The sequence below is a fragment of the Syngnathoides biaculeatus genome, chromosome 15 (genome assembly GCF_019802595.1).
Source record: "Syngnathoides biaculeatus isolate LvHL_M chromosome 15, ASM1980259v1, whole genome shotgun sequence".
Taxonomy (NCBI): domain Eukaryota; kingdom Metazoa; phylum Chordata; class Actinopteri; order Syngnathiformes; family Syngnathidae; genus Syngnathoides; species Syngnathoides biaculeatus.
In genome coordinates this window covers 22241441-22269346 of record NC_084654.1, presented here as the reverse complement: position 1 = coordinate 22269346, position 27906 = coordinate 22241441, and the positions used below count along the sequence as shown (strand labels likewise).

General features: G+C 45.1%; 1 protein-coding gene across 1 annotated transcript; it reads left to right on the top strand.

Moving 5' to 3' along the window:
* Positions 1 to 8: 8 nt before the first annotated feature.
* sash1b (SAM and SH3 domain containing 1b) lies at positions 9 to 27744 on the top strand. Its single transcript, XM_061844487.1, has 17 exons — positions 9 to 102; positions 900 to 1876; positions 15816 to 15947; positions 16121 to 16171; positions 17046 to 17095; positions 18798 to 18934; positions 19734 to 19846; positions 20827 to 20919; positions 21789 to 21918; positions 22829 to 23091; positions 23976 to 24038; positions 24127 to 24255; positions 24488 to 24599; positions 24674 to 24843; positions 25530 to 25739; positions 25824 to 25977; positions 27069 to 27744. The coding sequence occupies exons 2-17, from the start codon at positions 1415 to 1417 to the stop codon at positions 27221 to 27223; spliced, it is 2424 nt and encodes an 807-aa protein (XP_061700471.1). The 5' UTR covers positions 9 to 102; positions 900 to 1414; the 3' UTR covers positions 27224 to 27744.
* The last annotated feature ends 162 nt before the right edge of the window (positions 27745 to 27906 follow it).

Sequence of the window (27906 nt, the reverse complement as noted above, 5' to 3'; positions counted from 1 at the left end):
CCAGCAAAACTGAAGGCGCAATCCACCATCTTGGTACTCCCAAAACAAGCATGCTGACCTGTACAGCGATAAGTTTCGTGGCTGTGAGAAAACATTCCACAGGTAAGTTAAAAAGATTTATTTTGACACTCTTAAAGTTTGTTTGTAAATGTTTTTTTTTTCATTTTTATTTTCTGATGAGCTTAATTCACTTTTCAAAGTTTTGTTTACAGTTGTTGTTCATCGCTCACTCTGCTTCACCTTTATAGGCCAACAGTTTTTCGCGAAAAAGCGATGTCAATATTTAACCAAATTTCATCAATAGATGAGGATGAAAACACATTTTCTGTTAAATTTTTTGATGGATTTCATAATACATAACTGCAACTTGAATTAGATTTTCAAATGCGATGAAACAAGTTTAAATTTGTCTGAAATAGGACGTTGGAGAGATAACAAATGAACAATGCATTTAGCATGTATTTTCCCTTATTTCCAAAAATGTGTGATTGATTGTCTTAAAATGTAATGTTTTATGACAACAAATGTTTAGTTTTTTGCTATGTTGTGACGATAATGCTTCACAGTATATTTTGGAAAACGTGAGCATGTCACGGAAATCGGGCCCGAGCTAATACGCAAGGTTTCTTGCTAGTCACTGTGTTCTATGTCTTTCCTTTGCATTTAGCCTTTTTTGGCTTACTAAATCGAATTAAAAATCCTTCCTGTTACCAGAACTGAAAAAAATGTCAAGCTCACACAACCATTTTTAATCCTACATGCCGAATTTTGAGGAAAACCCCCGCCATAAGCCAACCTGCAAACCGTGTCCTCCACACGTTTTGGGAGTATCAAGATGGCGGCCAAATGGCTCTAACCAAATTTTTTTATGTTTTTTTTTATTATTTATTTTTTTTTAGATCAGTGGATTTGATTGATTGCTCCGGGAAGGACTTGCATTTCCCAGAATGCTCTGCGGATGTCGCCAAAGGCACTCTCGGCCGGCTCAAGAAAAGTCCCCTCACAAAAGCGGCACCGGCATCATTCCGGTCGTCCTCGCGGTGAGTGAACGCGGCGACGGGGGACGAGGAAAGTTCATTTCGGAGACTAAACAGGACGCGTTGGAAAGATGAAGATACATTTGGAAAATCGGTTTGGTGATATTTTGCCGTGGGGGTAACCAGCGGCCATGGTTAGGATTTTTTTTTCCCACCCCAAACGTCTCCCGCCGACTGAGAAAAAAAAACAAAAAAAAAAGTTCATGCCAATGGACGCCGCTTAACTTCCGGAGCTCGAAGGCGACGCTTCTGGTTTGAGACGTCGCTGGAGTTCTCGTCGACTCCGTTTTAGATGTTTTTCAGCTGGATCTAAAGGACTTGAGTACACTTTCAAGTCTAATGGTGGCCTAGGCGCACGTGCACCTGACACAGCCAGGATGAGTCAAGGCCCCGACCTGGTGCTGGGCTGGCTCTCCCGGCTCCACCTGGCCCGGTACGTGGAAGCCTTCCTGGACAACGGCTACGACGACCTGGAGGTGTGCAAGCAGATCGGCGGGGCCGACTTGGACGCCATCGGGGTCCGCGTGGAGAACCACCGCCGACGGCTGCTGGCCGCCGTCCGACAGCTGAGGGACTCCGACTGCAGGAAGGCGCCGGGGTACTACTTCACCCTGGAACCGCAGCGGGAGGCGGAGAACCAGTGCGGGACCACCGAGGACCGGCTGGGGGCGGCGGCGGCGGCGGCGGCACCGCGGACCGGGGGAGGGACGCGCCGGCCGTCGTGTCCCGGAAACCACGACAACTTTGTCGCCTATCCCAAACTCAAGCTCAAGGTTCTCATACGGGGGAAACTGGCCAAAGACGACATCGACCTCGGAGATGCGCCGTACAGCCGCGAGGTAAGAGGATCTCATGACGGGGAAACTGGGGGTGGGGGGTGGGGCAAGTCTCGCAATAATTAAATCGCATTTTGATTTCATTTCACTGACAATGATAAGCGATGTTTGCCCTGCAACTGACGGGCGAGCAGTTCGGTCTGCCTGTCGATGGGAGAGGGTCCGGCTCTCCCGCGACACTTGTGAGGATGAGCGGCTTGGAAAATGGATGGGTGGATCATAATCTCACGAGAGTCAGATCTTGGGGAGAATCAATTCACGTCATATTACTAGTATTTTATTATTAGTATTTTTTTAGGCTTAAGTATTTAAAAAGATACAATAATTCAAAAAAGAGTCATTTTTTTTTTCAGAAAAATCTTTTTTACCAGAATAAAATCGTAATATTAAGAAAAGACATTTATTTTTTTCTGACTTTAAATACAATTAAGTCGTACTTTTTCCAATAAAGGTTGGTCTTTTTTTAAAATAACGAATGTATATATTTTTTTGAAAGGTAAATTTGTAATTTTATGATGAAGTCATTTTTTGAGTGTGTGTGAGCGCCTTTTCTAATAATGAATTTGTATTCTTTTCGAAAGTAAAGATGTAATTTTATGATGAAGTCATTTTTTAAGAATGTGTGTGTGTGTATCTATCTAAGTATATAAATATGTCCATATTTATATATACACACACATACACATTGTCTGCAATATGGCAGCTCACACTGAGTGTATTTTGTTTTTTTTTTTTCGTCCTCATTCCGGTAAGTGCATCTCGTGGCTTTGCAAGTAAATCAATGGCGACTGATCATTTACTGTTTGATGGGCGCCGCTCCCCCCCCCCGCTGACCTCAGGGGGCGACTGCGTTTCCCCTCACAGGCGACCCCCAACGCCCGCAGGGGTCACTTCTCTTTTCACGTTTTTGGCGTTGACGTGGCGATACGTGCTCGTCTTTAGAGAGCCGATTTTCATGGGTGGACCAGTTCTCCGTGCTTTCATCCCGACTAAAAAGGTTCCGATCGCACAAGAGCAGCCCGGCAGCGCTTCCGTCTCGTCGGCGTCCGTTGGGCCCGCTCGCCTATGCGTGGCACCCTGCCGGCTTGAGCTCGCCCCGCTTGTCCTTTGCTACACGATGAATGTTCTCGTTTTTTTGTCCCCCCCCCCCCCCCTTCGTCCCCCTCACGCTTTTCATGGGGCCGAGCTGAGAGGAAAGCAGGTTGAAAAGTGCAAAAGAAAACCTTTGCAAGCGTAGCACGATGAGGACCAATTGCAGTGATGCTTACAGATCTGTTTTTTTGTTGTTGTTGTTGTTTTGTACCATTTAAAACAGTTCCCAGTATTCCCATTATTGATACTGGTACCACACTTTGAAAGTCCCTGGTCTGTAGAGCTAAACCAAATCGATTGTTTTGGTTATGAACAGCAACAAATTAAAAAAAAAAAAAAATAAAATAGCCCGTCTATGGCAATTTGCATAGTGTAAAATTTTTTGCTCACAAATCAAAACAAAAAAAAAATGTCTGAGCGACTGCTTCTTTCGTGGGGAAAAAAAAACAATACAAAAACCAAAAAAAAAAAGGTCAATTGGGTCACTCTTAAGTTGCAGTACCACTGTACGTATTTTAAGGCGTGTAAAAGGGTTTAACCTCTTTCATCTAGAGCAGGGGTGTCAAACTCATTTTTCTCACGGGCCACGTTGTTGTTGTTCCGGTTTCCCTCAGAGGGCCATTATGACTGTGGAAGAAAAATATTTCACCATCTTATCATATTTACATCATCAATTTACGAACTAGTTTTGCAATCAGGGAATCAAGGGTAATGTGTTTTTCGACTATTCATGTTTGGTAAAAACGCTTGTAATATCTCAACTTTATCGTTGATGATATACGACAATTTGAAATCTTGGTACAGATTTTTTTTTTACAAGAATCATGGAAATTCACACCGTAGATTTGGCTTTGCGGGCCACATACAATCATGTGGCGGACCAGATCTGGCCCCCGGGCCTCGCGTTTGACACCGCCTGTGATCTCGAGGCTCGTTTTTAGGCGACGATCCCGCCGAACGGCCGTCGCAGAATATTTGACGTGAAAATTGCTCACATTGCGTCGTTCTTGTTCACGTCCCCCCGCCCCCCTAAAGACGATCTTTGCCTGGAAAAGTACAAGCAACGTATTACGTCACCGCTAAGTGATTGCATGCATATGTTCAAGCACGCGGGGGAATACTGGATCATCCGTGTACAGTAAATTATAAATCCTAATCCCTAATACCCTGAGCGATATTTGCCGCTAGTATTATTGTCAACTGTGATGTATTCCTTTTGGTTCCATTTGTTCGGAGTCTTCCCCTTTTCCCGGATTTCACGATGGGAACTCCGGTTTCCTCCCACATCCCCAAAACATGCAACATTAATTGGACACTCTAAATTGCCCCAAGGTGTGATTGTGAATTCGGCTGTTTGTCTCTATGTGCCCCGCGATTGGCTGGCAACCAATTCAGGGCGTACCCCCCCCCCCCCCTCCTGCTCGTTGACAGCTGGGATAGGCTCCGGCACTCACCGTGACATTCGTGAGGATAAGCGGCTAAGAAAATGGATGGATGAATCCCAAAAAACGAAATGCGCGTGGCTGAGAAACGTGCGGAGATAAGTAGGTCAAAAGGTTGAGTGTATCGGCGCCAGGCACAGTAGCGTAACCCGGGGCTGATGCCAGAACTCACTCGAACAGACACAAGTCGTCACCCGGGCCCGAGGAACGCCACACCGCTGGCGGCGCCCCGTGCGATTGTCGTACGCGACGGCAGCCGGGGCCGCGGAAAGGTCAAGCCTGTCCCGCGGGGTGGGATTCACGTCATGGCACATTTACTTTACGAGATGGAACTGCCTTTAGTGTAATACTTTTGGCCCTTCGCTGACCCAGAGTCACTTATGCGCTAAAATATATATATATATATAAATACACACATTTGGAGAGGTTTTTTTTTTTTTTCAAGAAATGGCACCAAAATGGCTCGATGCAGTTAATAAAATTAAAAAAAATTACATCAGGATTTTCAGGAAATTTGGTGTAGAGCTTTCCACTTTCACACTCAAGCTGCTGCAGCCTCTCGCAAAACCGGTTTTTGGGTTGATGTTTTAGCTCCAATTAGCAAGAAACGTCGAAAGGAAGGAATAGGACACCTCTCGAGAGGGTCTAAACAAATATATTTCTCGGTCGTGTTCTACGGGGACGCATTTGCGGTCCAGCTGCCCGCCGTCATCATCCTCATCGCGTCGACTTTTTAAGTGTACCACCTCGATTGTATTTCTAATGCATTGTAGTTGTTCACCCATCCATTTTCTAGCGGTTTTCCAGGTCTGGTCGCGGGGGAAGTAACCTTCAGCAGGGAAACCCAGACTTTCCTTTCCCCAGCCGCTTCTTCCAGCAGGCGGAGGGAGGCTAACCTCTCATCCGCCGGGGGAAACCCCAACGTACAGGGGGGGGGGGGGGGCAATGAGTGTACCCACACCTGCTCGGCGTCTCTCCCCGTGAGGAACTCCAGAGCGGAACAGAGTCCAACCCCTCTCAAAAGGAGTTTTTGCCAGAGCCCGAGCGGGGCGTAGAGGCGAGTCCGACGAGATCGAGTCGGAACTTCTCGACCTCAAGCACCAACTTGGGCTCCTTCCCTGCCACAGAGGTGACATTCTACGTCCCTAGAACTAGTTTCTGTAGCCGGGGATCGGCTCACCAAGGTCCCCGCCGTTGGTCACCCGACCCCTATGGCCCAAGCCCATTGGAGGGGGGACCCATGTTACCCTTTCGGGCTGTGCCCGGCCGAGCCCCAAGGGTGCAGGCCCGGTCAGCGGGCGCTCGCCTTCGAGAGCGGGACCGGCGTGTCCGATTTGAGACAAAAGCCGCCACGCGTGTTCATCGTGACAAGACGCGTGGAAACCGAAATAGAACCTATGCCGTCAAAGTCACAGGTTGGCTGCCATTTTGTCTTGATCGAATAATACCACACTGCGATTTTCGGATTTCCAAATCTCTTTGCGATGAGCAGTGACGGTTCCACGTCATCCGCACCTTGACGTAGACCTGCATCCGTGCGCTTCTTTCTTCACCGCCGTGTTGCGCTAATGAATCCCCGGAGGCCATTTTAAGTGCTGTTTTCAACTTCACCGACCATCCGCGTTCCCTTCACGTACGGCGTGCTCTGATGTGAAAGGAGTTGTGTGCATTTATCTTGAAGCTGCTAATTGGGAATTATTCATGAACAACCGACTGGCTAGCCATAAAGATGTAAATAAAAATGGCTCGCGGGCATTAATATTTAAGTGTATTATAAATGACTTCCGTTCGCATATGGTTCTCGTACTCAGGGATGTTATAGGAGGAGTTTGAAATGTTATTAATTGGGATCTTAATTTGTGGTATATCTACAATTATAACTATTAATATAGGCGGTTGGAAATATTTTAGGGGTATCAAGTACAAGCCGATTTTTTTTAGTCTTGGAACACATTATTTCTTTTTCCATTCATTGTAATGGGAAATATCGATTCGGTTTTCGAACAAATCACTTCTCGAACCGCCTTCTGGAACGGATTGTGGTTGAGAACCGAGGCTGTACTGTAGTCATGTGTTGTTGTTTTTAATTTTTTTTTTTTTTTTTTTTTTTTACAACGGATATGCATGGTGCTTGTCATCGTCATCTGTGGGTTTTTCGGCTTTTCTTCACCACGTCGATGGCCATGAGCTGTTTTTTTTTTTGTGTGTGTGTGTGTTGAAGCCCCAATATATATATATATATAATTTTTTTTCTTTCTTCAATGTTATTTTTTTTTTTTGAAGAAATGATTGTATCTTTTTAAATACTTGAGTCCAGCCATCCATTTTCTTTACCGCTAATCCTCATGAGGGTCGCAGGGAGTGCCGGAGCCTATCCCAGCTGTCAACGGGCAGGAAGCGGGGTACACCCTGAACTGGTCGCCAGCCAATCACAGGGTACATCGAGACAAACAGCCGCGCTCACAATCACACCTAGGGGCAGTTACGTGTGTGTGTGTGTTGTGTGTGTGTGTGTGTGTGTGTGTGTGTATATATATATATATATATACTTCATCATAAAATTACAACTTTACTTTTGAAAAAAAATAGAAATTCATTATTTAAACAGGGCAGCCTTTTCTGAAAAAAAAAAAAGCATGACTGAATTTTGTTTAAAGTCAGAAAAATGGAAATATTTTCTTTCTATTACAATGTTATTGTTGTTTCTGTAAAAAAATTACAAAATGGGACCTTTTTTTTTTTTAACCCTTTCTCAATACTCGAGTTCATTCATCCATTTTCTTTGCCGCTTATCCTCACGAGGGTCGCAGGGAATGCCGGAGCCTATCCCAGCTGTCAACGGGCAGGAGGCGGGATGCACCCTGAACTGGTCGCCAGCCAATCGCAGGGCACATAAAGACAAACAGCCGCGCTCAAACTCACACCTTGGGGCAATTTAGAGTGTCCAATTAATGTTGCATGTTTTGGGGATGTGGGAGGAAACCGGAGTGCCACGCAGGGACGGGGAGAACACGCAGACTCCACACAGGGGGGTCCGGGATTGAACCTGGGACCTCAGAACTGTGAGGCCAACGCTTTACCGGCTGAGCCTCCACCGTGCCGCCCCCTGGTTCTGCCATTCTGGGCCAATTCTGGGGCTGGTACTTTGACAAACTCCCCCCGAGGGAATTAGCCCAACGTGGTCACATTCTCTCTTGTTTCCAACTTGAATTTGCTTTTTCCCTAATTAGTGACACCCCCCCCCCACGAGCTGGGAACGTTTTGCACCGAGCATCCATTCAGTCCATTTTTGGCACGGGTGGTATTTCCATGCTCGTAATTTAAGTGACATTACACAAAAAAAACAAAAAAAAAAGACCGCGTCTCCGAAGTGCGCTTCAACGGGTCGGGACAATCCAGATGTTGCGGGGCCGCCACCGCCGCCGCAGTAAATCTCACGACTGAATCGTGGCCGCTTTTATTGTCTGAAAAGTGGCCTCGAAATGAGATTCCTTGCTTCAACCCCCCCCCGATCAGATTTGCAAGACTTAATGGGCCAGACAAAAAGGTTTGGTCCGTTCCTCCCGTCCGCTGGCTTCATCTCTTTAAGAGTGTCCCTTTCCTTTTTCGTTCCCTTTAATCTGCTCCCCCTGGCTGGTTTCCATCCCCCCCCCCTTTTTTTTTCAGTGGTGTTGCTAGGCCTATTTTATGGGGGCTGACGCTCCCCTAAAAAATATTTGAAATTACCCAAGATGATCTCTAAGATTGGTCTGAAGCGCCCCCATGTTGCCCAAGTGTCATCCCTATATCCATCCATCCATTTTCTTTGCCGCTTATCCTCACGAGAGTCGCACGGTGTCATCCCTATTAACATTCTAGAATAGATATTGTAATGAAAAGTGCATGTAACATTATTCACTTCATTGTCGATACGAAAAAATTAATATGAGCGGAGAGCGCGTCATACGTGCGCAAAGTTGCGGAAGTCTCGTTCGACATCCAAGTGGTAGCCATATTGGCTGTGGCTTCTGCCCGTGATGTCATACCGAGACATCCGGCATTGAAAACGCGCTGTGCCGCCTACTATGGGAGACGAACACGCGTCTTCTGACAAGGAAGCTCTTTTCGAAGAAGAGAGCATTTCACAAATGGGGCAATATTACCCTATCGTTTCCAGCCATACTGTATTTAGATGATATGCGGATCACAGCCAAACCGCCTCCCTCTCCAACCCACCAAGCTCTCGTCCTTTGCACCCGTGCAATCCATTTTTCACCACGAAGCGGGTCTTTTGGAAAAGCATGAAGAGCGAATCCATCCTCCCGAGTGTTCGAGCAATGCAACGAGCCGGCATTTTGGCTAACACGAAGGAACGGCGAGCTACCTTCCAGCAGGTAGAACTAGTATGAACAGACGTGACGGCTTGAGTGCGCTACTGCCCCGTGCGTCACTTCCTGCTTCTTCTCGAAAACAAATCCCTCGAGAGGATTTTCACGGCGGGAGTTACAAAAAGCCATACATGTCAAAATCATGTTTTGTCGGTTAAAAAAACGGATGGGTCCATACCAGCTGCCGTTTTTTTCATTCATATCGTCATGACAGTGGACCTTTAATGGTTGGCAGAGTACCATCCCTCCTCCCCAAGCGCCTGTCGACCTATATTTTCTTTAAATCGGGTTGGAAAACGTCTATGTCCACCCCCACCCCCTCCCACCACCCCTTTAAACCTAGTGCCGGCCCTGCACGTAGTGAAAGTCTAAAGTCCGACTTTTACAGTACCTCAAGTTCTTGGCCATGTTTGACATTTTCCGCTGTCAACTCCGCCGCGATCAAAAAGCTCAGTGGACACCCCCGGCGCGAGATCCGAACATTTCCACAGCGATCAGACGAAATACGTCCGGGGGGGGGGGGGGGGGGGGCGGTGGTCCGCTAAGCCCCACCAAGGGCAGCGAGCTGTTGGCCGCTGTGTCACCAGATGGAGGGTGGGGGGGGGCCTTTGGCAGGAAGTGCGCCATAAGGTCTTTGCCACCGCCGACCTCCCCCGAGGCGTCCGCAGATCAACTTGAAGCTATTCTCCGTTCCCCGACGTATCCGCGTTCAATTTCCGAGGTCGAGATTAGTGGCCCCCGGGGGTCGAGGGCTCGAACGGAACGCTTGATGACGCTCTCGGATCATTCAGGTCAAATCGTAATATGCCCGCCTGTAGATCCACCACGTCTTAACTTAATTGTGTCCCGTCCACTGATCTTAAAAAAAAAAAAAAAAAAAGACTGCACAGTGCATACACATCGAGCGGTATGGCGATTGGTTGAAGCCAGTCGGCCGCCATCTTGGTACTCCCAAAACGTGTGGAGGGCACGGTTTACAGGTTGGATTATGGTGGGGGAATTTCCTCAAAATTCGGCATGTTGAATTAAAACTGGTCACGTGAGCTTGACATTTTTTCAGTTCTGGTAACATGAAGGATTTTTAATTCGATTTGGTAAGCCAAAAAAGGCTAACTGCAAAGAAAATACACCAAGAAACTTTGCATATTACCTAGAGCCCGATTTCCGTGACATGTTAACTTTTCCCAAAATACGCTGGGAAGCACGATCATCATAACATGGCAAAAAAGTAAGCATTTTTTTGTCATAGAAACATTCCATTTTAAGTCTATCAGTGAGATATATTTTTGGAAATGTGGGAAAATACACGGTAAACGCATTGTTTAACTTGTTTCCTCGCATTTGGAAAAACAATTTACAGAGTTCTGTATTATGAAATTCATCAAAAATTTCACAGGAAATGTGTGTTCTTGCTTATCCACTGATGAAGTTTGAAGTTTTTGTGTGTGAAAAACCCTCTGCTTTTTTTTTTATTGTGGATCAGTGAGAAGGACGGGATGATGTTCAGATGCTGTCTGCTGCCCCCTGCTGGTAACACTCTGCAGGTGGCGCTCCGGTTCAAACATTTCAAAACAAACATTATCTTATATATATGTATGATACACGCAAGTTTTTTTATTTCACATTTTTTATATTTTTTAAAATGACATGTTTTGTAAGATATCATTTATAGATGTGTTGTATAGTAAAACAAATTTTTTTAAGATGATTGATACCTAGCCGCCATTTTTACGTGACGACGGTAAAGTGAAACATTTTCAAAACTGTCATCATATTTAGAAGGAAAAATAATAAAATGACCTGATCGCTAATAACACGTTGGAGCGGATGACACTAACGACAAGATGTGCGGCGTACGTCAGTTTTATTTCACGTGTATATTAGGACTTTTTTCTTAAATATGAAAAAACATTGACTGGATGTATTTTATAAAAATTGTTTCTCGCTCAAATTTATTCCAACCCCCTCTAAAAACAGGCCCCGTGGCGTTACTTTGAAAAATGGCCGAGGCGACCGCACACAAAAAGTAAAAGCACCCCGAGGAGGGTTAGCTCGCTAGCGCGCCCCACGTGTTTTTACAGGTTCGGCCATTTCTAGACCTGTTTCATCTACAGAAAGTGTCCAGTCCTTCTGCAAAATATGAACAAGATCTGATAATCGCCGAAATCTAATCAATGGCAGATGTTTTTGGAGCACACACGCGCACGTCTTTCACGCCGTATGTCACAGGTGTCAAACTCGAGGCCCGGGGGGCCAGATCCGGTCCGCTGCAAAGCTAAATCTTGCATGTAAATCTCCGTGATTTTTGTTCAAATGTGTTCCGAAATTACAAATTGTCAGATCATAAATGATAACACTGTGGTATTGTAGGCATTTTTGTGTTCCCAAACAACAATAGTTGAAAAACACATTCCCCTTGATGTCCGATAGTTTTAGAAATTCCATGTGGAAATATATGACGCAATCAAAGATTTTTTACGGTTTCACAGTCATAACGGCCCAATGAGGGGAAACCAGAACCCCAACGTGGCCCGCGACAAAAAACAATTTGACACCCCTGCTGTATATCGTCGACCGCTTACTTTAGCGGAGGATCCGAGCAGTTTTACATAAAATGTTTCATCCATCCATCCGTTTTCTTAGCCGCTTATCCTCACGAGGGTCGCGAGGAGTGCCAGAGCCTATCCCAACGGGCAGGAGGTGAGGTACACCCTGAACTGGTCGCCAGCCAATCGCAGGGCACAACGAGACAAACAGCCGCACTCGCAATCACACCGAGGGGCAATTTAGGGTCAAATGAACGTTGCATGTTTTTGGGACGTGGGAGGAAAACGGAGAAAAACCCATACAAACTCCACATAGGCAGTTCCGGGATCGAACCCGGGACCTCAGAACTGTGAGGCCGTCGCTTTACCAGCTGAGCGTTTCACAATTGACATCGTTTTGCGCTCCCTAGGCCACCGTACGCTTCCCATCTCTGCGACTTTTTTGAAACGAGGTGAGGTGCCAAAATCGTCAAACGTTTTACGCCGGCCGAGGGAGCCGTAAGTGGATGACGCGCGCCCGAGCTCTCGCCAAGCGCGCAAACGCACACCGGGGCCCACTATACTACACACACGCGTAGTATATAGAAACACAAGTACAGTGTAGATGTAGTGGCGAAGCAGTGGTTTATTTGCAGATGTGAGTCAGGGCCGTCTCTGCGGGGCTGCAGCTGGAAAGAGGGCAGCCCCACCCAAAAGCGCCTTCCCACCCACAGCTATGTCACCCCCCCCCCCCCCCACCCCCACCCCCACTCGCACACACACTCCCCCTTTCAGCTCATGTCCTCGTCTCGCTGAGGTTTCAATGCAGGAGCGGCAGGGAAGTGAAGACAAGAGCCGCTAACTAGTGGACGTCTGTCTGTGGTGAGTTTAAAGTTGCTTTTTTTTTTTTTTTTTGTTTGTTGTTGTTGTTGTTTGTTTTTTTTTTTTGTGGAGGGGTGTATGTGCCGGAATGTAATTCCAGAGGTTTGAACTCCGAAACTTGTTCGTAACATTTTCGGCTGAGCTTTAGGAGGCGAATGAATGAATGAACAGAGCGGTTTAGGGTTTAAAGGGTTCGGAACAGTTAGGGTTACTCGGTGCAGGGGGGGGGGGGGGGGGGGGGGGGGGGGGGGATCGGGGGTTGGGTTTTGAGCGTTGGGATTTTGAAAGGTTAGAAAAGCTGATAGCGTCATGGACGAGGTTTCGGGAGTATCGAGGGTTCGGTTTCGGAAATGATTTCGAAGACGTGATTTCTCCACCACGACAACGCGGCTCTCAAACGTGTCCGTGACGAGGCAAAACCGGACGCAAATGTTAGCTAGCGGCCGGGCCGCCGGTCGCAAACGTGACAGCGTTTCCCAAAAATGCCGCCGCGGCCGCTTTGACGACTCTACCGAGGATTTTAAAAATTGAATGATAACTTCAAGAGTTTTTTTTTTTTTTTTTTTTTTTTTTTACAACTGTCAACACAAAAAAAAGGCTTTAATATCACCTGTAGAAAATCTGGCTAAAAAAAACCAAAAAAAAACTCTCTTAAATTCAAGTAAAACAATATACCATGATTATTTATTTTATTTATTATTATTATTATATTATGATTTATTTTTACCTGCTACCTGGGGAATTCCTTCTCCGATTGGCTGACAAATTTCAGTTAAAAATATCCACCAATAACCTTGCACGGGGTGAACTTTCAAGCTGTCGACGCGTCAAAATTATCTTCACATTTCAAATTTGGTTGTGGAGGATTATGGAAGCGTTTAAAGAGCTCGCTCTTTTTTTTTTTTTTTTTTTTTTTTTTTTGTTTATTTTCCTTTATCGGAAAATTCCACTTGTCACTTTGCTACTGTCAGACGTTAAAAAAAATGCTCACCACGGCGATACTCATTTGAAGGTACTTTACAACAAGTCCTTTTAACGGATCTAAAATATTTAATGTTACCCAAAACTCGACTTGTGGCTAATTTCATAGTAAGCTTAAATTTTCCTCAAAACTCCTGCAAGGAAACGGGCCGCTAGCTAGCTAGCGCTACGCTAACGTTAGCTTTATTGTGCTAACGTCATTGCGTGTTTATTACGTGTTGAACTTTCAGGGGTTTGTGATGTTTGAGTCATTTTCTGAAACAGAAGAAAATGGCACATTTTACACACGCGTGTGTTCCACCGTGTATGTATCTAAATGAACAGAAAAGTACATGAACTCAACCGATTATTATTATATTATGATTCTGGCCTTTGCTCGGAAAGAACGACGGCCAACATCCGTGTTGAAAATTCTTTATTTACTTGTTTTCCTTGTTTGGTTGTCAGGGATTTTTTTTTTTTCACTACATGGCGGCATCCATCCATTTTCTTTGCCGCTTATCCCCACAAGGGTCACGGGCAGTGGTGGAGCCTATCCCAGGTGTCACAGGGCAGGAGCCAGGGGTACACCCTGAACTGGTCGCCAGCCAATCGCAGGGCACATTGAGATGGTATTCTGTCAAAAATGTGTGCATTTGTTCAGAGACAAAAAAAAAAAAAAAAAAAAAAATTAAAACTAAAACCGGACTCAAACTATCACATATAGAAATGACAAAAATGTGACTATTACTCATGAAGATTTCGACTTAAAAAATATATATATATTACTAAAACTGAGAGGGTCGCTAAAAACAACACGGGCCTGGTGTTGAACTTCGGAATCTGGTCCCAGCATCCGGCCTACGCCTACCGTGCCGTCCCCCCTCGGCATTCCGTGTGTAATTCTGGACTGTAATTATGATATGCAAATTAGTAGGCTAAATGAAGGTCCCCTCTGCCGGTCTCGTGACGGTCCTGGAAAAACGGGGCCCATTCATCGACCGCCTCCCGCCCACCCCCCAACCACAACCGCCCCACCACAAACCCCAGACCACAAGACGGCCTTGAAAATCGAAAGCATGCAGAAAAAAAATCCTTTGTCACACAGCCCACATGACGGCGCTGATAAACCCAAACACGGATCCGGTGACCTAGATTGGGCCGAGGGAGACTACACCCCCCGCAAATGAATGGTGTGCACGGCAAAAAAAAATAAATAAATAAATAAGAATGTGGCGTGCAAAAAGCTAGAAAAGAAGAGCGCGGTGTCGCATTTCTCGGCATCGAACGGGCGCACAAAAAGCTTCACGTGGCCCCTGAGGGCCGGTGACGTTTCTCACGAGACTCAGGGGAAAAAAAAGTGCTCCCGTGTGTTTTGATATCATGCCTGCGGCACGCTTACGTCCGCAAGCACGGCGACGCCTTGAGGTGCGAGGGTCTGAATAGACGAGAAATTGTAGCAGTTTTGTCGCACTTTATCAGATGAATGGCCATTGTGCTGCCCGACTCGACCACATTGGGGCAGTGTAAGACAGACGGGTATGCCGTTCATTGAGACTTTTCTACTGTTCATCAGTGCGGCACTAATATTAGACGTTTCCCTGAGAAGCTAATACATATATGAGTACTGTTATATGGTCTGTCTACGTGTGTTGCCGCACCTTTTGTGTTCATTGCGTTTCTTGAAGGATTATAGCACTGGAGCATAGATTCTATTTAGCGTTAGCATTTCACTTGCCAACCGAATGGCTACGCTAATATGGTTGTTTTAAATTACAGCGATGCCTCGGTTCTCGACCGCAATCCGTTCCGGAAAACGGTTCAAGAAGTGATTTGTTCGAAAACCAAGTCGATGTTTCCCATTACAATGAATGGAAAAAGAAATAATGCGTTCCTAGCTTGAAAAAATTTGGCTTTTTGAAGCCTTTTTTTTTGCGTTTCCTGATAATAAACTGCATAGTAAAAATACATGTATACTTTACTTTATATAATAATAATTTTAGAAATATGTATATATGTTTTTAAATATATGCTTTAGTAGTAGAGTACGCTAGGCTGGGAGTGCATTGCCGTACGTGTAGCGCGCATTATGTTATGTTTTTTTCGGTGGCGTGGGAATTCCCAACAAAGCGCGTCGTGGGTCAGCTAGTTTGGCCGCGCGCAATATGTTATTCCGGGTTTTGTCGAGTACCGATTTTCGTTTGAAAACAGAAGCAAAAAAAAAAATCGCAAAATTTTGGTTCGAAATCCGATTTGTGCGAAAACGGGGACGTTCGAGAACCGAGGCTTGACTACATTTCGTTTTGTTTGATGTTTCATCGGTCAGTAAACTACTTCAACTGTTGCCGTTTGTACACCAGAATAAAAGCTTTGTGTTCAAGCAAATTGAGATGCGGTGGTTGTTCTATCGGTTTTCTGCGACGCACTCATGCTCACTCTTGCTTGGGGAATACTGGGACGCGGTCCTTGAATGGGAATTCGTGAGGTCGCGCAACGGAACGAAACCTCCACGGGACGGTGCTTTCAAGCGTCGGCCCGCTGAGCAGCGACGAGTGAGCGTCGTCGCTGCGTCGGGCGGGCGGTCGGGACGCCCGCCGGCTCTTATCTCTCCTTCAAAACAAAAGACTTTGCAACACAGAGCTCATTGTTTGCAATGTCTGTCTTGTTCTCTCAGGATGGCTCGGTGGGGAGCCTTCACGATCTGGCCCGGGAGTATTCGCGCTATTACGTCGCCTCCCTCAGCGACGTGTGCGAAAGGATGGAAGAGCTGCGGCGCCGTCGACTGGCGCAGGAAGCGAGTGTGATGGTAAATAAATAGCTTGTCTCTCGGGCATTAGGGTATCAAACGTGCGTGACAAAGTCCCCGTGCGAATAGTGAAAATGCGCCACCCCCGCCGATTTAAAAAAAAAAAAAAAATACTTGCAAGTACTAGATAAGATAAAGTGACTGGTCCGCTTCCACTTGCTGCTCCGTTTCAGGGAACGCCGGACTCAGCGGCCGCATCGCTGCAAGTGCGCTCTCAGATTCAGGTGAGCGCGCGCGGTAAACGCTGCGTCTGGAAAATTCACTTTGCATTCCGATATAGGTTACAGGTTACATATTACGAAATGGGTTGAATTTGTTTAAAAAAAATTTTAATATATATATATAATAATGAAGAACTGTGAATACTAAAAAACTGCGCTTATACAGTGAAGCCTCGGTTCTCGAACGTCCCCGTTTTCGAATGAAAATTTTGAGATTTTTCCTTTTTTTTTTTTTTTTTGCTTCAATTTTCAGGCGAAAATCAATATTCAAACGCCCCCGACAAAACCCGCAAATAACACAACGCGTGCGGCGCAAACAGTTGACCCACCCACGACGCGTTTTGTTATTGTCAATTTGGACACCACCCCCTGAAAAAAAAAAAAAAAAAAAACCCTGGAAATGACATAACGCGCGCGGCGCAACCAACGGACTTTTGTTAATCTATAGAACCGTATTAACCCCCAGTCATGGGTGCGAAGATGTTGCTTGTTTAAAGTTATTCGGCACTTTTGTGAATTAAAAAAAAAAAAAAAATACGGGAATGCACTCCCAGCCTAGCGTACTCTGACTATAGCATACATTTTAACCAAAAAATAAATAAATGTATCAAATTATTTTATTATATAAAGTATTTAAACTATACATTTATTTATACTATGCAGTTTATTATCGGGAAAAGCTAAAAAAGCCCAATTTTTTTAGCCTTGGAACGCATTATTTCTTTTTCCATTCATCGTAATGGGAAACATCGATTCGGTTTTCGAACAAATCACTCCCCGAACCGTTTTCTGGAACAGATTGTGCTCGAGAACCGAGGCGTCACCGTACTGCGTTTATTAAAGATGCAAGATTTGACACTTTGCTCCACTTTTGAAGGAATCTCTGGGAATGTGCAGCGCCACGTCCACGCCGGAGACCGACAGGAAGTAAGGAACTCATCTTACGGCAAATGATGATGATGAGTGTGTGTGTGTGTGTGTGTGTGTGTGTGTGTGTGTGTGTTATTTTCCCCACCTTTGTTTCCTGTGGTCCCAAATCTGTTGATGAGTCACAGGAAAAGATTATAAAGATGTGAAAGGATGCTGACCAATCTGTGTCGCTATTTCGAAACATCGGCTGACTCTTAAAGAAAAAGGCGGAGGCTCGCACAGAAAGAATGATTCATTGAGTCATCAATGCCGGATTTTTGAAAAATGCTGTTTTAATTATGGATAGGGTGACGTCATTGTAATATTAAAAAAAATTGAATTTAAATATTTCCAATTTTGTTTGGAATTAAAAAATATGGGAAAAAAATATCAAATGAAAATCCAAAGGGAGAACAACTTGATTTGCTTTTAATTCATGACTGAAAATCAAATTAAAAATTCATACTGTATGTATTGATACATTTTTGTTTAATGCAAATAAAATCTAAATGTTTGTAATTATTTTTAAGATAAGCAAACACTTTAAAATACTAATTTAATAAACAATGGTGATGTAAATATTTCTTAAATTTTAATTTGGGTAAATTAAAGAAGTTCAAAGCGCGAGCTTTCTAATGCCAAAATTCGACTTTTTCTACGAAATAAAATGTTAAATTGGTCTGCACTTAAATGTTTAAAGTAATCTGGTTAATAAAATAGTGGAAATATTTTTAAATCAATAAAATTAATCTGCCCTCATCTTAAAAAAAAAGAAATTATATAATACAATGGGTTTCCTATGTACAGTAATCTGTTTCAACAAATATAGTATACATTCTATTTAAAAAAAAAAAAAAAAAATCATACTCATTTTCAAACCAGGCAGGCACCTGGTGAAGCGTCAGCCTCACAGTTCTGAGGTCCCGGGTTCAATCCCGGCCCCGCCTGTGTGGAGTTTGCGTGTTCTCCCCGTGCCTGGGGGGGATTTTCTCCAGGTGGGCACTCCGATTTTCTTCCACATCCCAAAAAATATGCAACATTAATTAGACACTCTAAATTGCCCATAGGTGTGATTGTGAGTGCGGCTGTTTGTCTCCATGTGCCCTGTGAGTGGCTGGCGACCAGTTCGGGGTGTACCCCGCCTCCTGTCACTTGACAGCTGGGATAGGCTCCAGCACTCCCCGCGACTCTCGTGAGGATAAGCGGCTGAGAAAATGGATGGATGGATTTTCCGACCATTTCAAAAACCTCGTACTTCATGAAGTGCATTCTGCTGTCGAGATCTGGGATGAGTTCGCCCGTTGGTGGCATTTTTGTTTTTCCATTCCGCCGCAGTTATTTCCAGTCAACAGAATGCGTGGTGGTGGGGGGGGGGGGGGGGGGGACTTGTGAGGGGAATGCAGTCACCACACGAAAACTGTCACTGCTGCAAAAACGTCCAGTCCAAAGCGTGGACGGGGGGGGGCTGTTTTGTTTCCCGACCGAGCTCACGTGTTCATCCACGTAGAGCGGCCGCACTTTCTAATTTTGCTCTCTTATTGTCATCGCGAGGTCACCGTTTTGTTCTCTGATGGCCCACAAAGCGAACTGAAGGGATGAAGAGGGAAAATGTGCAAAAGAGGTGTCTTTGATTCGGACTGGATGTGTTGTTGTTTTTTTTTTTTTTTTTTTTTCTTTTTAAACAAAAACATATTTTAACGGGGTTTTTGCGTGTGTGCAGGTTTCCCACGTACGAGTCCGGCCCTTCGGACGACGGGTCGGGAGCAGGGAAATGGGACGGCAAGAGGAAGGGCAAATCTTTCTGGAACAATTTCAGAAAGACGCCCAAAGGAGTTGCCACGCGCCACCTTGCGAAAGGTAACAAATGTGTGCGTGTGATCCGTCCTTTCATTCGGCCCCCACCGGGCAGCCGAATGAGTCCCGAAACATTTGTTGCAATATTTTGACATCTTTTTCCAATTTTGGTGTGTTTTTAAATTTTTATATATGTATTTATATTGTGTTATATATAATTTTATTTTATTTAATTTATCTTAGTTTATTGTAAGAGTTCATTACAAATGGTTAAAATGAGAAATACACACAGTTAACATTACAAATAATCACATAAATTTTTTAGAATTCAAATTTTGCTGATTAAAATGTAAGACATGGAACTAAATTATGATTTTTATTAAGACACTGAAATATTTTACATAAAATGCAATGCAAATGTTAACATATACATGGGCAAATATTAACATTTTGGATTTGAAGTACGTTATTAACAAATTGGCAAAATAATTACAAATATTACATAATTCAAATGTAAATAATGACCTTTATAAAAAAAAATAATAATTGACAAATGTATATAGCTAAACAAATTATAAATGATTAGTTTCAAGATGAGAATTTCATTTTATTATTAAGATAAACAATTTCACATAATATAAAAAAGAGTAAATCCACAACAGTCCTTTGGTTTAAAAGATTGATGCTAAAGTACTGTATAAAATGCTATGATTATTGTTTTGCTATTCACAAAAACAATTTTCATATCAAAACAAAATAAATGAGTTCCACATGACCTTTAATTGTTTTTTGGAATATGAAGGGACCACTGGACCTCAAAAGGTTTGAGAGCCTTGTGTTTTGCGTGCCCCCCCCCCCCCAGGTGACTTGGTGGGCTTCGTGGCCAGTGAGATCACCATGAGCGATGAAGAGCGAATCCAACTGATGATGATGGTCAAGGAAAACATGATCTCCATCGAGGAAGCCTTGGCCCGGGTACGTACTGACACATTTTTTTTTTTTTTAACCCATTTAAAATAAAAAAATGGTGCTTTGACACCATCTTACGGCATCCACACAGTAATATTCCTGTAATTTCTCGTCAAAAAATCAATAGTGCGCGTTATACATAGGTATAGGGGGAAATGGAAAAACTTTTGAATTTTATCAATGCATCCCGCCACCTGGTGAAAAAGCTGCACTTTCATCCCAATCTGCCACCTAGAGGTTATGAAAGAGGATTACAGGGCTACTGTACATGTGATTGTATATACTGTATGTATAATTGTGCTCATAAGTATACTTACACAGGCAAAATTTGTGAAAAATGTTTTTTGATTTAAAAAAAAAAAAAAACGCCTAAACTACAACCATCATTCAATTGTTTACAGTTATGTTTTTGTTTAATGATAATGCTTTTTTGAAGTGCTCGACAGTTTAGTTAGCATGCAAATCAAATTAAATGTATATCACCTGGTCCTTCATGTTTTCATAAAAAAAGTGTATACATCTTATAAATTCTGCCTTGGTATGAGCCCGACTGTGTGTTTTTTCATTTACTAATGACAGCTGCAGGAATTTCAAAATAAGAGCAAATAAAGTAAATTAAAAAAGTATCATGTGCTCAAATAAAACGATGAACTTCAGAAAAATTCTTTGAAAACAAACCTAAGAAAATATGAATAAAACTTTGTGTTTTGATCATACGGGTAAGAGCAAAAAATGCATGATGCATAGGTCGGAGGGTTTTCCAGAACTTGGGTGGGACGCGTTATACATGACCAATTTTTGCTAATAATATAATAGTGTTGTGAGACATATTTAAAATTTTGAGAAGCTGTACCCAAAAAAAAAAAAAAGATGTAAGCATGATATATTGTTACTTTGACTTATGAGTGAGCCGAAAAGAAAAATGTGAAGTATTTCACCCGTGTGTGTGCATTTCTAATATAAAATAATAATGTGTGTGTGTCTAGTTGAAGGAGTTTGAGATGCAGAAGAAGTCCAAATCGGAACCGTCCGAGCGCACGGACGTTTTTCCTTCCCCCGACGAGTCTTTGAACGACAGCGTAAGTCTTTCGAGCACCTTTGCTGGGGGGAATTTAGCAAATTTTACTTAACTGCTCCAAAACTTTGGCACGAGAAATAATGTATCTTTATTCATACATTTCTGACAGACAGAACAATGAAATACTCTTCTATGAGATGGTAGGAAGTACCAAGAGTACTTAATGAATCCACTTTTTTGCAACGTTTTTTGTTTGTTGGTGTGCCGAATATGTCGTCACATGTATTGCTGTTTGCGTGTACGACATCATATTTCTATAAATAAACGATATACTAACTTTTGTCCAAAGGCACTGGCCACGCGGAAAACATATTTGCAACAAGTTTAGCTTGAAAAAAAAAAAAAGAAAAAAAAGTCAACCTGTCGTTATGCTCGTTAGCATAACGCACGCGTGACGTTTCATATTTTTTGCCGGCTAAAATTGATTTTAAAAAATGTCGTGGTGGTATCGCAGCACTGGCGCATTAATTGACTTTGCCCTAGCCCGGATTTCTATCCCGGCTGTAGCCCCCCCCCCACCCCCACCCCGTGAAGCCGACCCCCCTCGAGAGCCCCCTGGCCTGGGGTGCGCTTGTATTCTGCGCCGTCACCTTCTTGTTGTGCTGCACATTCGCGCAAAGTCCAGAATTTTTTTTGCACGTGTGCAAATTGTTGCTTAGTTTATTTTGTTAGTAAGGTAGTTCATCGGTTGGTTAGTTGGTTGGTTTGTTTGGTAGCTGGATAACATGCGCGTGTTTTTCTTCACTAGTTATTAGCTAGTTGATAATAGTCTACGTTAGTTTGTCAACCCCCTGGAGTAACTTGTGACTTTGTTTATTGACTCGTGAGATGGTGAACACCCCCCCCCCCCCCCTTTCTGCTTTGTTCCAGCTGTGCGAGTTGTCCGAAACGGAACAAGAAGATTGGCTGACGTTCAGGAGACTTCACAAGCTGGTAAACTCCACGCGCAAGGCCAAGAACAAACTCATCAGGATCGACCAGACCAGGACCAGCGCGGAAGGTACTGTACTACACATGGTGTGCAAAAACATATTTGATATACAGTGGAACCTCAATTTAATGGAATGGGGGCAGGGGTTGCCCATTATAGCCATCCATCCATTTTCTTTGCCGCTTATCCCTACGAGGGTCGCGGGGACTGCTGGAGCCTATCCCGGGTGTCAACGGGCAGGAGGGGGGGCACACCCTGAACCGGTTGCCACCCAATCGCGGGGCACATCGAGACACGCACACCTTGGGGCAATTTAGAGTGTCCAATTCATGTCGCATGTTTTTGGGATGGGGGAGGAAATCGGACGACCCGGAGAAAACCCACGCGGGCACCGGGGGGAACATGCAAACTTCATACAGGCGGGTGCGGGATTGAACCCGGGACCTCAGAAAGGCAACGCTTTCCATCTGAGCCAGTCTGGCGCCCCCATTATAGCCATTTGTCTGTTTATTTTTTATGGCCTATAAGACACCCAGTAGCATGTGAAATGATTTTAAATAAATGAGCAACATTTTTACAATTGACTTCAAAATCTCTTTAGACTTTCCTGTGATTTTCTGATACTGCCGTGAAAATAGCGTCATCGTAATCTGCTGCCTCGGAGAGGTGATAAGTTTCATGGGCCGTGCTTAGTGCGCTCCCTTTTCCCACGTCTATTATGATTTACAACACGGCCGCCAGGCGGCCACATCACTTCGCCGAATGTCGTCCTCACGTCTGCGACAACAACGGCACGACCTGGAAATACAAAAATCCACTTGCTGGTTGTTGATTCCACCAGTAAGGCTGATTATGAATGTCACAAAATTATTATATATTATCATATATATTATAGGAGCATTTTTCTTTCCTTTAAATTGACTACTTTACGGTATTTTTGTCTACTTCTGATGATGATGATGATGATGATAATCCACAGAGCACAACGTTTGTCCCGTGGACTCGCTGGCGTCGGCCCAGGACGAGGACACAGTCGCCACGTCCCGCTCCTCCGGCAATCTGGAGACCGCCGAGGCCCCCGCGGGATCCCACTGCGACGCCTCCCCGGACGGGGGCGCGGCCAACGCGGGACGGGCGACCAACGCTCCCACTGATCATCGGTGCCGCCGGGGCGACGAGGCTACGATGGCTCGATCCGTGACGGACGGCGGACTACGACGTCGCCTCCTCAGCCAGCATGCGGTTAGTTACCGTAATTTCCAATTATCCTGATACCCCTCGCGGAGTACATTTGTAAAGGAAATACCATTTGGTACATAAATAAGCCGCAGCTGTGTAAAATCCCACATTGTAACATGCTAACGCTAGTGTGGCGCTAACGCTAACAGGGCCGGTTAAAATAAAACTTACCGCTAAATATCACTGAGACACGCCAGTAACACACCAGCAAAATGCTAGCACAGCGCTAACAGGGCCGGTAAAAGTCACTCCCTCGGCACATATATTCCACAGGTCTCATTCTTAGCTTTTCCGCTCGAGTGCCCCCCTTGCAGCCGTTAGGTAAAAATGCACAAATTAGTCGCATCGCCGCATAAACCGCAACGTTGAAAGCGTGTGGGGGGGAAAAAGTCGGGGGTTGTAGGCCGGAAATTACGGTAGTTGGTAGTTTGTAGAACTATTCAAATTTGTTTTTTAGTTTTTTGGTTAGTAGGGTGACACACAAAGTTAGCTAGTCATAAATTAGTCAAGTTAGTTCTCAGAATTATTCAAATTGTGTTCATTTTTAGTTACTAAGAGGTTGAGACAAAGTGAGTGAGTGAGTGAGTGAGTGAGTTAGTAGAAATGTTCAAATTTGTGTAGATTGTATTGTTTTTTTTTTCTAATAATTTGTTAGCTAATTGGCAGGATGCCGCAGAGTTACTTAGGGAGTTACGTAGCGGGAATGAAGTTTTTTTTCCGGCTAGTTAGCAGAAAACAAAAGAGAAACTGGAAAAGAATTTATCGAGTTAGTTTGCAAGATGACTTTCTGTTCTGAGCCAGCTTTCGAGTTATTCAGACATTTTTAGTTTCACTTCAATTTATACGTTCATGACTTTATTTTTTGTTTTTAAATGCTTGAATCACAGAGAGCCTGCAGTTTTGGAGGATTTGACCTCACCGACCGCTCGGTGCCTGCAGCCCAGCACACTGTAAGTCGTACAATACGGCATACGTAGTCGAAATGTACAAGAATAGAGCCAAAGGGACATGAGGCCTGCTTCCGTTTGCACAAACCAGGCCGAAGACGAAGGCGGTGCCAGGTCCCCTCAGATCTCTCGCATCTCCCTCAGCAAGAAAGTCAAGTCCGTGAGGGAGACCATGAGGAAGCACATCGCCAAGAGATACCAACCGTCTCCATCCGATCAGGTAAACAACATCGCGGAGCGAAAGCACGTCTGCGTTAAAACTGGAGCGCGGTCTGTTGATGAGTGGGCTACGTAGCATGGCGTTAGCATTAGCGCACCTGGTTATAAGCCTCGGCACACAGAGTTTAATGCTAGCCTAGTGCTAACGCTAGCCCCACGCTAATGCTAGCGCCGCGCTATTACGAAAGCTCCAAGTTGACTCGGCACGTTGTTGTTTTTGTCCGCACGCAAAGTCAAGTCCGGAGCGCTTTTCCAGCTGCCCTCAGTCCCCGGAGAAAGCCCCGCTGAAACCCGGAGGGTCCGTGGAGAGCCTCAGGAGTTCCCTCAGCGGACAGAGTTCCATGAGTACGTGCGCTCGTGTCGAATACGTGTAGAGAGACGTTAGCGATGGTCCCTCACGGACGCGCGTCTGCGAGCAGGCGGCCACACGGTGGGCACCACCGACTCGTCCAACAGCAACCGAGAGAGCGTGAAGTCGGAGGACGGCGAGGAGGACGAGCCGCCGTACCGCGGACCCTTCTGCGGACGCGCCCTCGTCCACACGGACTTCACACCCAGCCCCTACGACACGGACTCCCTCAAACTTAAGGTGACCCTTGGGGGGGAAAAAAAATTCACCTGAAGCACGTGTGTTAAAATAAAGTTTGTCGCGAGCAGTTGTTTAGTTAGCTAGCAAGTAAGGTAGTGACGCAAAATTGGCCATTTATTGTGTGCTTAGTGAGCGAGCTCAATTCCCGAAAACAGGGGTGTCAAACTCATTTTTCTCGCGGGCCACATTGTTGTTCCGGTTTCCCTCAGAGGGCTGTTTCGACTGAAACAAAAATATTTAGTCATCTCATCATATTTACATCAATTTATGAACGAGTTTTGGAATCAGAAATCAAGGGTAATGGGGTTTTCCAACAATGCATGTTTGGTAACACAAAAATGCTTGCAATATCTCTCCACTTTATCATTTATTTCATTTGTATGACAATTCGAAATTTTGGTATAGATTTTTACAAGAATCATGGAAATTGACACTCTAGATTTGGCTTCGTGGGCCACATAAAATCACGATGCGGGCCTAACCCTCACCCTTGAGTTTGACACCCGTGCCCTAAAAGATTAAAAAGTTCCTTTTTTTAACAAAAAAAATGAAATAGTTGATTTATTGCTAAGTAATGATGGGATTTTGTTTGTCTAGTCCTTAACTCAGTAGGTTAGTTAGTATGTTAGTTAGTTACTAACACGTCAGAATCATAATAATTGTGCACCGGGGTTGCGGCGTTGCAGAGCGGCGACGTGATCGACGTGATCAGCAAGCCCCCGATGGGCACGTGGATGGGCATGCTGAGGGGCAAAGTGGGCACCTTCAAATTCGTCTACGTGGACGTCCTCAACCCGGAGCGGGCCGAGCCCAAGAAGAGCGAGCGCCGGCGCGGGAAGGCCCCGCGGCCCAAACCGCGGTCGGTGGACGAGCTTCTGGAGCGCGTCGACCTCAAGGTGAGAAGAAATCCCGACGCGGTCCTTCCTCGCCGGAATTTCCTGATCGGGGAGCGGGGGGCGGTGGGGTCCTTATGGGGGCAGGAGCACCTCCCGGCCTTCCTGTTCAACGGCTACGACGACCTGGACACCTTCCGGCTGCTGGAGGAGGAGGACCTGGACCAGCTCCGCATCACGGACGCCCGGCACAGAGCCGTGCTGCTCGCCGCCGTCCAGCTGCTGCACGACTACGACGGAGGTGAGCAAGCGGGCGACCCGGCGCTCAGTAAAAATGGATCCTGCACAAAATTCGGATTTGTTTCATTACCCTATTTAATTGTTGTTTTTTTTTTTTTTTATGTGCAGATTTTTGTTTTACTGGTAATTAGTTGGTTGTTTCATTAAGTCAGCTACTTGACTACTGTGATTTCCGGCCTATAAGCCGCGACTTTTTTCACACGCTTTCAACCCTGCGGCTTATGCGGTGATGCCGCAAATTTGTGCAATTTTTTTTTTTTTTTTTTTTCCTAACGGCCGCAAGAGGCCGCTCGAGCGGAAAAGGTAAGAGCGAGACCAGTGAAATATATGTGCCGAGGAAGTGACTTTTACCAGTAGTTTTTTTTTTTTTTTTTTTTTCCTACCCGCCCTGTTAGCGTTGCACAAACTTTGGCGCCGTGCTAGCGGTAGCACCACGCTTGTGTTAGCGCCACGCTAGCGTGTTGCTGCTGTGTTACAAACTTATCTCAATGATTTTCACCGGGATGTTTTTGCTTTTACCGGCCCTGTTAGCGCCGTGCTAGCATTAGCACCATGCTATCGGTAGTGTTAGCGTCGCGCTAGCGTGTTGCTGCTGCGTCACTGCCGTATCTCAGTGATTTTCACCGGTATATTTTTGCTTTTACCGGCCCTGTTAGCGCCATGCTATCTGTAGTATTAGCGCCGCGCTAGCACCATGCCTGTTAGTGTCGTGCTAGCGTGTTGCTGCTGTGTCACTGCCGTATCTCAGTGATTTTCACCGGTATGTTTTTGCTTTTACCGGCCCTGTTAGCGCCGCACTAGTGTTAGCGCCGCGCTAGTGTTAAACTCTTTCTGTGTACCGTATTTCTTTGGAAATATCTTGTTTCAATGTGCGCACTTGTGGCTTTTACACAGCTGCGGCTTATGTATGTACCAAATGGTATTTCCTTTCCAAATGTCCTGGGTGAGGCGCTCTGTAGGCCAGAAATTACGGTAGTTGTTTGGGTAGTCAGTTGGTCAGTTATGTAGGAGACAATATGCGTAGTATTTTTCAATTAACAAGGAATCTTACAGGCGCGTTGCAACGTAACCGTAAGCCCCCCCCCCCCCCAGGCAGCGGCGATCCGGACCCCAGCAGCTTCCCCGAGGAGAACGCCGCCGTGACGGGCCCCCTCGTCCCGGCGGGAGACTCCCCGAGAGACTCCGGCTGCTACGAGGGCAGCGAGCCCCCGGACAACGGCGGCGACCGCACCTTGACCCCGCTATGAACTTTTGCCCGTTCCTCCTTCACGTGGACTTGTCGTTCGTTCACAGCAGGTCAGCTCACACATACAAAAATGGGCGGCCTGGGGGGGGAATGACGTGAATGTAAAAAAGAAAAAAAAAAAAAAACAATGTACAGTTTGGTGGTCATATTTTTCAGGCTGTAGTGTAACCTTGCTCACCGTTTTTATCATGTGCCTCCAACTGAAAGTATGACTTGATCTGATTTTTTTTTTTTTAGGGACCGTGCGTGCGTGCGTGTGTGTGTGTGTGTGAGGAATATAAAAATAATAACACACTGAACTGCTTTGCTTCTTTCTTCACTACAAGGCAAGTGATATATGTAAACTTTGTTATTGCCGTTACCCGTGAAATTTAAAATGTATTATTTAACAAAAAAAAAACTACAAGGATAGTCAAGCTTATGATTTATCCTCACAAGGGTCACGGGGAGTGCTGGAGCCTATCCCAGCTGGCAGGAGGCGGGGCACGTAGAGACAAACAGCCGCACTGGCAATCACACCTACGGGCAATTTGGAGTGTCCAAATTTATGTTGCGTGTTTTTGCGATGTGGGAGGAAGCCGGCGTACCCGGAGAAAACCCACGGTAGCACGGGGAGAACATGCAAACTCCACACAGGCGGGGCCGGGATCGAACCCAAGTCCTCAGAACTGTGAGGCCAAAGCT

Coding starts and splice junctions, on each gene's coding strand:
- sash1b (XM_061844487.1), top strand. CDS start 1,415: ATGAGTCAAGGCCCCGACCTGGTGCTGGGCTGGCTCTCCCGGCTCCAC. Junction 24,039..24,126: donor TGCCTGCAGCCCAGCACACT/GTAAGTCGTACA, acceptor TGCACAAACCAG/GCCGAAGACGAAGGCGGTGC. Junction 24,256..24,487: donor AACCGTCTCCATCCGATCAG/GTAAACAACATC, acceptor CCGCACGCAAAG/TCAAGTCCGGAGCGCTTTTC.